The sequence below is a fragment of the Tamandua tetradactyla genome, chromosome 2 (assembly GCF_023851605.1).
Source record: "Tamandua tetradactyla isolate mTamTet1 chromosome 2, mTamTet1.pri, whole genome shotgun sequence".
Classification (NCBI taxonomy): domain Eukaryota; kingdom Metazoa; phylum Chordata; class Mammalia; order Pilosa; family Myrmecophagidae; genus Tamandua; species Tamandua tetradactyla.
The window spans coordinates 50,256,828-50,269,402 of NC_135328.1; the positions used below are offsets into that span (position 1 = coordinate 50,256,828).

Consider the following 12,575-nt stretch of genomic DNA (forward strand, 5'->3'; position numbering starts at 1 on the left):
GTATCACTTTTGTTTGAACACATTCTATATACATTAACTTGCATTTAAAAGTTTTCTCTTAAAAATGAAGGCATTCTTACAGAGGATTCACAGTCATTAACTCTTTTTAAAAATATTTTCTGATTATAAAAACAATGTCATTTATTCTTTAAAAGTATCTTTTTTCCCCTAGTAAAAATAATACAAGTTGATTAAAAACTAGGAAAACCCGCGGTGGCTCAGCGGGCAAAGTGCTTGCCTGCTATGCCGGAGGACCTCGGTTCGATTCCCGGCCCCAGCCCATGTAACAAAAACGGAGAAACAGAATACAATAAAACAAGAAAATGTTTAAAGATGTTTCCCTTTCTTCCTTCCTTCCTTCTATCCTTCCTTCCTTCTCTCTGTCTTTCCTTTAAAAAAAAAAAAAAAAAAAAAAAAACTAGGAAAACACAAAAAAGGAAAATTAAGTTCCCCTATAATCCTACCAGAGGTAACCAAAGGTCTTTTTCATGTCATAAAATACAGTAATATATTTTCTAAAGTTTGCAATAACATGTGAGTTTACATATTCCTTGAAAGACTTTTTACTTTTATTAAAGATAATAGTGTTAATGAAGACTACTTAGAAAATATAGATAAGCATTGAATAAAAATCACCCAATTCCACAACCCAAACATAGCTAACATTCGTCATACTGTATATCTTTCCGATGTTTTGTCTTCCCAACAAATCTCTTCTTTTATAGTATACAAATAAATATCAAATGTGAAAGCATGATGTACAATTGTCACCCTTGATATATATCTGTGTGTAATCTCTAATTGGTTCCTTAGGATAAATTCTTACAAATGGAATAATGTCAACATTTTAAAAGTTCTTGACATACCATCAGATTATGCTCCAGAAAGGTTGCCCCAAATTATACAGCCACAACAGTGTATAAAATATTCCATTCTGCCCACCATGACGCTCTAGAATTAACTGTTCTTTAAAAATCATAGATTTGATAGGTAAAAAAAAAAAAAATTCGTCTTATTGGCTTAGGTCATCAGCCTGTTAAAGTGATTTAAATCTGGAACCAGACTGGCCAAAACCACACTGAGAATTATGAGAATAATGTTGATAGGGCGGGAGGGTTCCCCAGAAGACAGCACAAAACTACATGGTAATTGGCAAGAGCAGAGAGGAGTGTCAACAATAGGAAAGGGAAAGGAGTACTGCATCTGAGGCAGGAGGCTTCGGGTGAATTTCATCCTGTCTGCAGCTATACCAAAGGTGCTGTGGCAGCTAACACCTAAATATCCCGAAAAAACATCTTATTATTTCATGGTTTAGGTCAGAGACGTTTAACATGTTCTGGGTGAAAGGAAACCTTTTATGAATCAAACCTGTGTAAGAGCTTGGACAATACAAAAAAAAAAAAAAGATTTCCGTAGGTGTTTCACCCTAAGGGACTTAAGGATAATTGCTTTTCTAAATTTTTTTCAGACTGGAAGGCTATATCCAAGGATTCACCACCAGAGCAAGACATTTCTGTAGGATCATTCCAAAACAGAAGTATAGAAATCCACCCTGGGGAATTAGACAGCAGCAACAATGAATTTGGGAGAAGCCTCAACCTGAGACCAGTCCTTTCTCCACAACAGAGAGTTACTACAGAAGTGAGACTCCATAAATGTGAAACACATACAAAAAGCTTTAATTCAGATAGAACTAAACCTCACAGAGCAAAACCATACACATGCGATGAATGTGGCAAAACCTTCAGTTACTGTTCCTCTCTTTCTCAACATCAGAAAAGCCACACTGGGGAGAAGCCTTATGAGTGCAATGAATGTGGCAAGTCCTTCAGCCAGAGTTCATCTCTTATTCAGCATCAGAGGATTCACACAGGAGAGAAACCTTATAAATGCAGCGAATGTGGAAGAGCCTTCAGCCAAAATGCAAACCTCACAAAACATCAGCGAACTCATACTGGAGAAAAGCCCTACAAATGTAGTGAATGTGAGAAAGCCTTCAGTGACTGTTCAGCCCTTGTTCAGCATCAGAGGATTCACACTGGAGAGAAACCTTATGAGTGCAGCAACTGTGGGAAAGCCTTCCGTCACAGTGCAAATCTTACAAACCATCAGAGGACTCACACCGGGGAGAAGCCCTACAAATGCAATGAGTGTGGGAAAGCTTTCAGTTACTGTGCAGCATTTATTCAGCATCAGAGAATCCATACAGGAGAGAAACCTTACAAATGCAATGCATGTGGGAAGGCCTTTAGCCAGAGTGCAAACCTTACAAACCATCAGAGGACTCACACAGGAGAAAAACCCTACAAATGCAGTGAGTGTGGAAAGGCCTTCAGCCAAAGTACAAATCTCATAATCCACCAAAAAACACACACTGGGGAGAAGCCATATAAATGTAACGAGTGTGGCAAATTCTTCAGTGAGAGCTCAGCTCTCATTCGCCATCATATAATTCACACTGGAGAAAAACCCTATGAGTGTAATGAGTGTGGAAAAGCATTTAATCAGAGTTCATCCCTTAGTCAGCATCAAAGAATTCACACTGGTATCAAACCCTATGAATGTAGTGATTGTGGGAAGGCCTTCAGGTGTAGTTCAGCCTTCATTAGACATCAGAGACTCCACAGTGGAGACTGATTATGAACATAATAAAAAGGAGAGAAAACCTCAGACATCTCAGTAAATCAATATGCCAGGGGACCTGATAAATGCAGATGATTTGAGAGCAACACCTGAGGACATCTAACTTTATAGTCTAGCCCAAGCCACATGCAAAAAAAAACCTTTAATAAATGCTTAGTCATTTTACATATTGCATATGGCATTCAGTGAGCATCAAAGAATTTAGGGAATCTAACAACCCAGCTGAAATTTCATCCAACTTTACAGATTTACCTTTTTTCAGACTGAATGGGTTAAAGAATGCTTTTGATGTAGCAAGCACTCCAGAAAACAGTAAGAGAAGTTCCTATATAAAGACCAGTATTTAGGCAACATTTGTAAAACTTTCCTTTTAATATCGAGGGCTGTTCCAGAAGGCTGAGTTTCTACTACCAAGAAAATGCAAGTGGAGATTCTAGGGCTATTAGATTATCTTATCTCAAAGGGGGGAAATCAAGATACAGCTGCCACCCAGGAAAGCACTGCTGAATCCCTACTTTGTGAATTGTTAGACTAGGTCTAGGATTTGTTACCCTTCTAAGAAAAAACAGAGCAAAGCTGAGGATAAAGCAGGGAGGGCTAAGAAAGCCCAAGAACGAGACCTATAATAAGGTGAGTGGATGTTAACTGCACCATTCTTGTCATGCACTTCAGGAAATTCAGAATTTTATCACTGGCAGGCTTCCTTCTGTACACTGACTTGGAGACCCACCGTCTGGTGAACTCCCCATCAGCAATGTCCATGCTTCCCTGGTTTCAGAGATGCTCTCCACATTTATTGGTCTTGTGCTATAAAAGAGGCTGGTTGCTGGGATGCTTATTCCCCCAAATCTTAACCCAGTTCTCAGGCAGACCTTTCCATAAGTCTCAACCCTATCTGCCTACTAGACCACCTGGGGTGACTGACTATGGTTACAACATTGGTTCTGAACCAGGCCAAAGCTTAGAATGGGTTAACAAGGCATTAACCATTTCCTCCAACCTACCCACAGATTCTAGTGCCTGGGAGGGAGAGGTTCCCTACATGTTTATGGTTGAAATACAGGTTTTCCTTTTGTCCCCTAATTAAAGAGCTCCATAAATACTGAAATTAAACAAGAAGCACTAGCTTCCTTTTTCTATGTATACTTTCTCATCTTCTAAGCAGGCAGAATTTGTTACCTGCAGAGCTCACTGCTCAGATTGTCACTCCTCCACAGGTTCTGCCACCTGGCCCATCAACCACCCCCAAAGAAGCTAACTTCCCCCAAGAAAGATACATCAAATAAGCAAGTCTATTGGCTGCCAAATGATCTTTTATTGAAATATTTTCCTTTGAAGTTCTTAACTCTGCAGGAAAGAAAAAAAAAACAACCCTATCAGTAATAATACAAAAAGTATCCCCCACACCTGTAGAACTTTCCAACTTCCATCCATGAACGTTAGCCCCTACCCTGCACCAAGGGCTTTCAACCCCCATTTTGACCAAATGAAACTGATGTCACTTACAGATGGGCATTCCACAGCACCACTGTTGATATCATCTATGATGTCATGAGGGTGGCGGCCATCCACATTGCAACCCACTGACTGGGCAGTCCCCAGGATCTCTTTAATGGTTCCTGTAAAAATTGAGAAAAGCTGCTATTAAGAGGAGTTCTCAGTTCCACAGTCCTAAGGAACATACTTCGTTCTGCAGTAAGCAGAAGGACAAATAGTCTTTGTGGGTACCAGGAATGACATCTCTAATCCTAAAGCTCTTGTTTCCATCTAGTTACATAAGCCCCTTGAGCTACCTAATTAAACACATCCAGCCATGATCTTAAAAGCCATCCTTTCAAACCTAATAAGGCACCACACCTCACTTTTGAACAAAAGAATTGTCCTCTTACCAGAGAGTTCTCTAGCTAAAGATCGGTGCCGCATCTGTCGGGCAATGTTGACAATTTCATCAAAAGTGATATTTCCACTGTGCTTAACTGTAGAAAATAAACACACCAGAAGCTTTATCACAACTCAAAGAGAAAACCATATTATGTCCAGGCTGTTCCCATGCTTTCGGCACAGAGTCATCCACATGAAGAACAACCCTGTTTCCTAAGCTGGGATTTAGTATCAGCTCACCACTGGATTGCACCAGCCAACAGAGAACTGGTCAGGTGCAGTGGCGGGTGGCTAAGGGCAAAATCAAGTCTTTGCTAATCTGACATGGAAGAGACTTTATTTCTCTTCTAGAGTCCAGAAAAAACAGGCTCAAGTTACTGGGGTTAAACTGTTCAATGTCACCCAGCTGGGAAAGTCTCCTGACTAAATATTCTCAATTGCCTCACCCCACAACTAATTGCCCAGACCAGGCAATGATGCTCAGGCCTGAGGTTTCCCTCTTTCGTGGAAGCTTCATGGAGTATGACCTACTCTACCTGGATCAGGGGCTGGGAAAGCAACATGACACTATGCTGGTGTGCCTGGCTGTGAAAGCCTACACCAAATCACCCAATTCCCATGACCACCCAGGGTTTCACGGGGCATGGGTGGGTGGGAGGGGGTGGGCAGAAGACCTGTTGTCACTGGATACACAACAATCACAAAACACAACTAAAAAGAATACAGGGGAAAAGGCAACTCACTGTTTTTCTGCTTCTTCCTGTCTCTGGGTGGTTCCTTAAGGGCTTTGATGATCAGGGCAGAGGCAGAAGGTACCACCTCAATCTGCATAAGAAGATTCTCTACTTAAGTCCCACCCCACCTCCAATGACTGCCAGACTACAGACCAACCATGGAGCCTTCACAGTTGGAGTCATCCTGATTGCCTCCTATGGTTACACAATAACAAAAATTAATATTGAAACCTTGGTCTTTGCTCTAAGGCCCATGCTCTTGAAAAGGTCTTCCCACAAAGATTGTTATCCTTTTACTTGTAATTATAGGGTATGGTTTTTCCATCACTTCACTCCTGCCATGTGTGAGCCTGAGTTTTAATTCACCACCACCACAGCAGCTGCCTCTTATGGCTAGGGACAGGGCTGCTCTCAGTTCACCACTGATGACAAGTGCCTGGGTCAGCAAAAATCAGGACCCCATAAGACTGCTCCCTCTCTCCCTCCCCAAAACCAAGTACAAGTAAATACCTGGGCCTGTCTGTTCTGAATTGTCAGTTTCACCGTAATCCTTAGACCTTTCCAGTCACCAGTTGCCTTGGCAATGTCATCACCAACCTTTTTAGGAGACTGTTGAAATAAAGGTACGTTATCACACTGGGCCTGATGTTCAACCTTAATACCTAGCCAGTATTTCTCACTTGGCAACACCCCAAATCTTTATCCAGCACACAGGAAGCTACATTTGAACCATCTTACCAACCCAATCAAGGCAAATTATCCCCACATTACAGTCACTGGAGGTTAAGCTTGTACACAACCTTAATCTAGAAAGGCTCAGGCTCACAGTGGAGCCCTTTACCTTCTCATAAGAATCCATGTGGTAAAGGAGGGGTTTTCAACCATGGTTACATTAGAACCACCAGTTCTCCTATTAAACCAATCAAGTCAGTCTGCGTTTAGGGGTATCTGGGCATTTGCTACTTTAAAAAATTCCAGTGACCACACAGCCTAAAGAGAAGGGATGTTGGCGGGACCAAGAGCTAATACACTGGGCTAAGCAAGATAGGGCTATTTGGGGAGGAAGAACACTATCCAAAAAATAAAGGCCTAAACATATTCAGGGAAATGTAAATCCAGTACAAGCAGAGTTTCAAATGGAGGGGGCAACAGCCAGATGAGGCTTGTGATCAATAGAGCACAGGTAAAGCCAATCTTATTAACCACGAGGTTTACAACAGTAAACAAAAGTGGAAATACAAGCCACCATATTCACCAGGATCTACACCCAACTGTCCTAACAGTGCTGTCACGAAGCACTCCTGACTCCAAAACTCACTTCTGACTTCCCTCACATCCCTCAGCCCGCAGCAGTTGTACACACGTGTAAAGTAAATTACCAACTTCAAGGTAGCGGCCTGGACGTTCAAACATACCCTTTCTGGTACTAGCACCCATTCTTCAGGGGTCTGGTCAGGAGCCAACAAACGAACCAAATGATGCCGGCACGAGACCTTAATCCTCCCCCAGAAAACGACTTACCAGACCGAGGGGACCGATCTTGGGGGCCAGGGCAGACGTGGCACCGACTTCCCCACCGGTGCACCTAAGGTACACTGGGAGAAATAAAGAATTAGGGCCCATGCAAAGATATCCCCCGACTGCATCTTCCCGGGGGCTGTTGCCATCACCCTTCGCCGCTTCTCCAAACAGCACAAGCGTGTCGGTCCGGACTGAGGCAAGCCCCACCCCCGCCCCGGCGAGCCGCGCGTTACACCTTGAGCGTGGGCAGAAAAATCGGGCGCCACGTGGGGCAGCGGCCTTGGTTCAGCTACCCCGGCTGAGCCCCGAACTGGGCCGGCATGAGGGAACCCCCGGCCTCCAGTGAACCCAGTCCAGGAGAGCAGAAGAGCCCGAAGACAAACCTTACCCTAAGATGTGCGGGCTGCAAACCCGTCTCAGGTCGTCCGGTCCTCCCTCCCCATTTATGGGGGAGCTGAGACCCAGAAAGGGTAAGAGACTCGGCAGGACAGCACAGCGCTCTGAGCGCAGAAACGGAGGCTCCCGATAGGCCTCTAGGAGGCGACGGCTATAGAGCCCGACATGGAAAAGGCAAACACGGCAAAGGCCGCAGGCCCGACGGGCTGTGGTGAAGAGGGATGCTCCACCCCGCAGCCCCGGCCACATCTAGAACACGCACCGACTTTGATTTCGTTGGGGTCGAACTTGGGCGGCATGGTGGAGGCAGCTGGTGTCGGATGAACCCGGATGCGGGACGACCGAAGAAAGTTGCACCCTGGCCTCCTCCGAGCCAAAAGGCCGGAAATCAACCCGAGCACGCCAAATATAGGCGGAAAAACGCAACTCTCGCGAGAACAGTCGTACTGCTCATCTTCCCAGCGATGCCCTGGCTGCCATATTGCTTGTGGGCAGGCGCCTGAGGCTGACAGCTGGAGAGCCAGGCACCGCGGTGAGCTGAGCTGTGGCTAGGGACTGGGAGAGGGGTTCGGGGAAGGTCGCCAGTGAGAGAGGCAGACCAGAAGAGCCGCTCCAGGAATCCCAAGCCTCCTTGTTCCCCATTCTCCCTTTCCGCGAGGGTCATCCCCGGGTTCCTGTCCTCCAATCCCAGAGCCTCGCCCCTTTCCTAAGGGGTTCGCGCCCCCGTACCCGGACTGCAGGACCAGCGTTACCCAGAGCCCTCTCCTAATCCTATCGTTATATGTGTGCATTTTAGTTATCAAGATAATTTTATTCGGTCTAAATCTGGTCCAACTCTTAAATTCTGAGAGCCCGCCGTTCTCAGGAGTCTCAGACTTCGTCATTCTGATCTTCACGACTTCCCCAGATTGTGAGTTTCCGTCCCCAGGTCTTGCGTTTGGAGGTGACCGGACTCCTGCTCTGCCGGGGCCTATACCCAGTGGGCTGCGGCTCCGTGTCCATGACCATTCTCTCCGATTGATCGGCCTGGCTTCGGGTCTACCGAAGGTCGGACCACCGGACTTCTCCATCCCAAAGCCAGGTTCGGCACAGTCCCCGCCCCCATCTCCCTAGCCGGGAAGGATGGGTGTGGTCCTACCTCTCTGGGCTAGACGCCGGGAAGGGGTTGGGGAACAGCTGGACCTGGGGTTGCAGGTTGGGAAGAGTTGATTTTTGGAGAGGGGTAGGCACTGGGGAGAAGTTGGAGAGGAGGTGAGGGGGTAAGTCATCAGGGAGTAGGGCGGTTAAAGCTGGTCGTTGGGGAGGTTTGGGGAGAGGATTTTGCAGCAATTCCCCATCCCTACGGGTACCCTGGGGTGACGACGGGGGCGTGAGCCGGCTCTGCAAGCCTGTCTGCCTTTCCAGACAGCCCATGCCCGTATGGGTGGAGAACTGTGATCTCTACCCCTCCCTGTGAGAATGAATTACACATCTTTTTCAGATGCATTACCTGCCTTTTCTCCCTAGCCCCTTAAACTGTAGACCCTGAGTAAGTGTTTGTTAGATGTGTGGTGCTGTGTGGTTACCAATTACTGAGCATTCACTATGTGCCAAGTACTGTGCTTCATATTTAGGAAATCAGTGAATCCTCAAAGCTCCCAGTATTGGTAACATTACTGCTCTCAATTTACAAAGGAAGAAACTGAGGTTCAGAGGGTGTGAACTAAGGTGATATAGTGGGGGGGGTGTGTGTGTGTGGCAGAATTGGGATTCAAATCCAGTTATATTTCATCCTAGAGTCTGTGCTGTTAATCATAAGCTACCCTGATGATGGTTTGCTGGCCCAGCACTATCCTTTATTGAGCACTGACATCTGCAGAATACTGTGCAAGCCTTAGGCAGGCAGTGAGCTGCTTGCTTCTGATTTCAGGACAGTGTATTAGTGTGTGCTGTGTTATTTGAGCACCAATATTTGGGCAAACTCTACAGGGTTAGAGCTCAAAAGGCCAGGGTTCTAGTTGGTTTTGCTGCAATCTAGGCTATATAACCAAATGAAGTCCATGAGCCTCAGTTTCTTTACCTATAAATAGTGCTCTGGTGAAAATCTAATGGAATAATAACTATGAGACTGATAAGTTATCTAAGGGTAGCTTTTTAATTTTTATTTTAATTCAGGATTCTCTTTGGAGAGCTCCCCAAGGTCATGGCTGACTCTGGTTAGTTCTGCTGATACCCCTCTGATGTATCAGGGTACCTTTAGGGATGGGGAGTGGTCACAAACACACCTCTCCCAAACCTCCTTAATGACCAGCTCTAACCTCCCTACTCCCCAGTGGCTCAGAAGTGATTATCAGTCAAGTGTGTTAGCGTCCTTAGAAGTCATCCCTGGAAAGGACCTGAGAAAATGTATCCAGGTCAACACCCTCATCGAAAATGAAGGAGAAATGAGGCCCAGAACAGGGAAAGGGTGTGCCCACAGTCTCATGGTGGGTCAGTGGCAGATGTGGACCAGACCCCAGTTCACCTGGCTGCTGTGGTGGTGCTCCTTTTCCCCTCAGCCTACTGCCTGTTGTTTAGGCAACAGAGTACTGAACACCTGCTGGTCTGGGCTCAGAAGACAGATTGATGGATGAGCTAGACACAGACCCCCTCCTCATAGAACTCACAGCCCAGCCCATCATACACCTGTTCTCTGTGTTCCTGTGTTACCCATCCTGGGAGTTGGGGGTGCTATGTGAATTTCCCCAGGCCCTAACATCTCGTCTGTGGCCTTTTTTCTGGGAAACAGAAAGGATGCCACTCTTCTTCCGAAAGCGGAAACCCAGTGAGGAAGCTCGAAAACGCCTGGAGTACCAGATGTGTCTGGTGAGAGCAAGTGGGTTTCCTCTGACTCCTTCCCCGTCTTTTCCTCTGGCACATGAAACAGGGCTCTGCACTGCACCCAATAAAAGCTATGTTCCCTCCCTACTGCCTCCCCCGCCCCTCAGATTTGGAAGGTTGAATCTCTTATTCTCAGACCAGACCAATGAGGTCCACTGTTAAGTGCTCCTGTTTGTCCAGTTTATCTTTCCTGATGAAACTCAGAGTTGGAAAGCAAGAATCGATGGTCTACCTGCAAAATGAACTGGCTGAACCATATGGTGTCTGTGGTCCCTTATAGCTCCTAATTCTGTATTTCTTTGCCTGGTTTGTACACTCTGCAAAGATTTCTGTTTGAACACTTATTTTTTTATTTTTATTTTTTATCCTTAGGCAAAAGAAGCTGGAGCAGATGACATTCTTGACATCTCTAAGTGTGAGCTATCAGAGGTAAACTGTGGATGGGTTATGAATTTGACCTGACCTGTTTTCCTGGGCCCTGTGTCACTAAAAAGGCAGATGTGTCTGGGGTTTAAAAAGCCAGAAACACTACTCAGGAGACCAAGAGATGCTTCCTTAGGTTTTGTTCTTGCCCAAAAGAATTGAGATAATCCTTTGGCTTCAACATAATCTCCAAGATACAAGGAATCTTGTTATACAACGTACCCAGAGAATCATAGGATCCTGGAAGAACCTAGAATTCTCCAGCCTCTGCAAAACACCAGAGACTCTTCTCTTATTCCTAAATTTCCAGGCAGGAATGGAGTTCATGATGGAGGTGGGGTGGGACAGGGCAGGGCAGCCTCCTACCAGCTGGTTGATAGAGTGGATTGACCACATCACCAGCAACATTCCTCACAGGGGTCTAGTCTGTTCTCCTCATCAGCGTTTTGCACTTGCCCACTTCCTGCCCATCTTTCCCTCACATGTATGCCACCTGAAGAACAAATTAAAAACTGGCAGGACGTGAGGCACTGACTCTTCTTTATCTTATCTTAGATTCCTTTTGGGGCTTTTGCAACATGCAAAGTTCTACAGAAGAAGGTGAGATGGGTCTTCGTTTTCAGAGAGTTGCTTATTACACGTTTGCTTATTTAAAATTATTTGGGACCTTTGGGAGCTGTCTTCCTGGCATAAATGCCTCCCTTCTCTCTGGTGTTCACCTCTCAGCAGGTGTTTTCATAGAAGGACAGGCTTTGAGGTGGGACAGCCCTGGGCACATCTTGGCTCTGCCCCTCACTGGCTTCATGACTTGTGCAACTTCCTTAAACTCTTGCTTTCCAGTTTCTTCATCTATGAAGACATTCTCAGAGAATTAAATGAGTACTAGCTAGCTAGATAAATAAATTAGATGAATAAGGACATGCAGGTATAAATGCACGGAGTATAATGCCTGCCACATAGTAAACAATGAACAACCTCATTTTTAATAATAATAACTCTACTCATTTCATTCTGGTCACCTAGGAGAGATTAAGAGTAGAATGAATGATTTTTCAGAGGAGCATTGCAGTTTTGAATGCAGCTGGGTAAGATTGTTCTAAATGAAGTATCTAAATGAATATAGGTAAGATGTATTCCATCCCAACAAAGCAGCGAGCTCCTTGCCGATGGAAGTATGAAAGAAGCGCTTGGATGCCTAATAAAAACAGTAATAGACACCATGAATTGAGCACTGGACTGTGTGCCAACTCTTAGCTAAGTGCTTTTTGTCTTTTAGCTTGTTGAATCATCATGGCAGTCTCAAAGGCAAGTTCTTTATTGTTCGCTATTTTCCACCTGAAGCCACTGAAGCTGAGGGAGGTTAAGATCAGGACATTTGCAGAAGGGATCCTGTGTCCGAAGGAAGGTAGAATTAGACCTCTGAGGTCCCTTTCAACTTTGAAATTCCAGATATTTAAGGTCACCTGATTCCACATTTGACAATCCCATGATTGTGAACCACATCCCCTTGCTGCAGTGTCTGGGAGAGGAGAGATGCTGCCTCTGGACACAGGACTACTTACATCCTTCACTGAGTGGGCTGCCTTTCCTTTCAGCCTTCCCTACCTGTTGTTCTTCAACCTAGCATTTCCACAATTTTTTTCCACGCAGGTGTTGATTGTCCATACGAATCACCTCACTTCCCTGCTTCCTAAATCCTGCAGCCTCCTGAGTCTTGCAACCATCAAGGTACTGGGGCCCTTCTCCCAGGCATCTGAGACTCTGCATCTTACTCAGAATCCTAAAACTTGGTGTTTGAGTGTGGCAGCCAAGCTCTCCCACTACCTTAGTGTGTCAACATTTATGCCAGACATGCCCAATATAACAGTCATTGTGGGATTTGATCAGCGTGGTTCATTGAACACCTTCGAATGCTTGAGGTGCAGACGGGTGGCAAAGAACATTAGCCACGTCCAGGGCACCGTGTGGTTAATGTCTGAAACCCTGCTGACCTGGGAAGGCTCCTGTCTGAGTGTGAGCTCCTCCAGGACAGGACATGTGAGGTGTGAGCACAGGATTGCTCCACATGGACGTGAGCTTGTGAGAGGGTGTGCACACTCAGAGAAGAGACCGACAGCA

At 45.6% G+C, this 12,575-nt stretch overlaps 3 protein-coding genes and 1 non-coding gene across 10 annotated transcripts in view; 2 read left to right on the forward strand and 2 right to left on the reverse strand.

Annotated features, from left to right (window-relative positions):
- ZNF79 (zinc finger protein 79) overlaps positions 1-6,951 on the forward strand; it is a 27,740-nt gene extending 20,789 nt beyond the window's left edge. For all 4 annotated transcript variants that reach the window (XM_077145474.1, XM_077145482.1, XM_077145497.1 and 1 more), the window contains one exon: positions 1,469-6,951. In XM_077145474.1, the coding sequence (XP_077001589.1) occupies positions 1,469-2,637 (1,169 nt within the window). In that variant the 3' untranslated portion in view covers positions 2,638-6,951. The remainder of the gene's footprint in view (positions 1-1,468) is intronic.
- Positions 3,935-7,574, reverse strand: RPL12 (ribosomal protein L12). Its single transcript, XM_077145554.1, has 7 exons — positions 7,438-7,574; positions 6,780-6,853; positions 5,769-5,867; positions 5,268-5,349; positions 4,533-4,619; positions 4,150-4,262; positions 3,935-3,990 (listed from the first exon to the last, which is right to left on the reverse strand). The coding sequence occupies exons 1-7, from the start codon at positions 7,472-7,474 to the stop codon at positions 3,985-3,987; spliced, it is 498 nt and encodes a 165-aa protein (XP_077001669.1). The 5' UTR covers positions 7,475-7,574; the 3' UTR covers positions 3,935-3,984.
- On the reverse strand, positions 4,683-4,812 carry LOC143675365 (small nucleolar RNA SNORA65). The gene has a single exon (XR_013171591.1). It is a non-coding gene; the product is annotated as a small nucleolar RNA SNORA65 (small nucleolar RNA).
- Positions 7,028-12,575, forward strand: part of LRSAM1 (leucine rich repeat and sterile alpha motif containing 1) — a 48,500-nt gene continuing 42,952 nt past the window's right edge. Inside the window, exons 1-6 of one of the 4 annotated variants that reach the window (XM_077145417.1) lie at positions 7,028-7,707; positions 8,083-8,256; positions 9,943-10,019; positions 10,407-10,463; positions 11,013-11,057; positions 12,108-12,185. In XM_077145417.1, coding sequence (XP_077001532.1) covers positions 7,506-7,707; positions 8,083-8,256; positions 9,943-10,019; positions 10,407-10,463; positions 11,013-11,057; positions 12,108-12,185 — 633 coding nt within the window. In that variant the 5' untranslated portion in view covers positions 7,028-7,505. Of the gene's footprint in view, positions 7,708-8,082; positions 8,257-9,942; positions 10,030-10,406; positions 10,464-11,012; positions 11,058-11,733; positions 11,763-12,107; positions 12,186-12,575 lie in introns of those variants that run through there. The other 3 variants (XM_077145423.1, XM_077145431.1, XM_077145435.1) reach the window with 3 other exon arrangements.

Coding starts and splice junctions, on each gene's coding strand:
- RPL12 (XM_077145554.1), bottom strand. CDS start 7,474: ATGCCGCCCAAGTTCGACCCCAACGAAATCAAAGTCG. Junction 5,868..6,779: donor AGATCGGTCCCCTCGGTCTG/GTAAGTCGTTTT, acceptor TTATTTCAACAG/TCTCCTAAAAAGGTTGGTGA. Junction 4,620..5,267: donor CAGGAAGAAGCAGAAAAACA/GTGAGTTGCCTT, acceptor TATTTTCTACAG/TTAAGCACAGTGGAAATATC.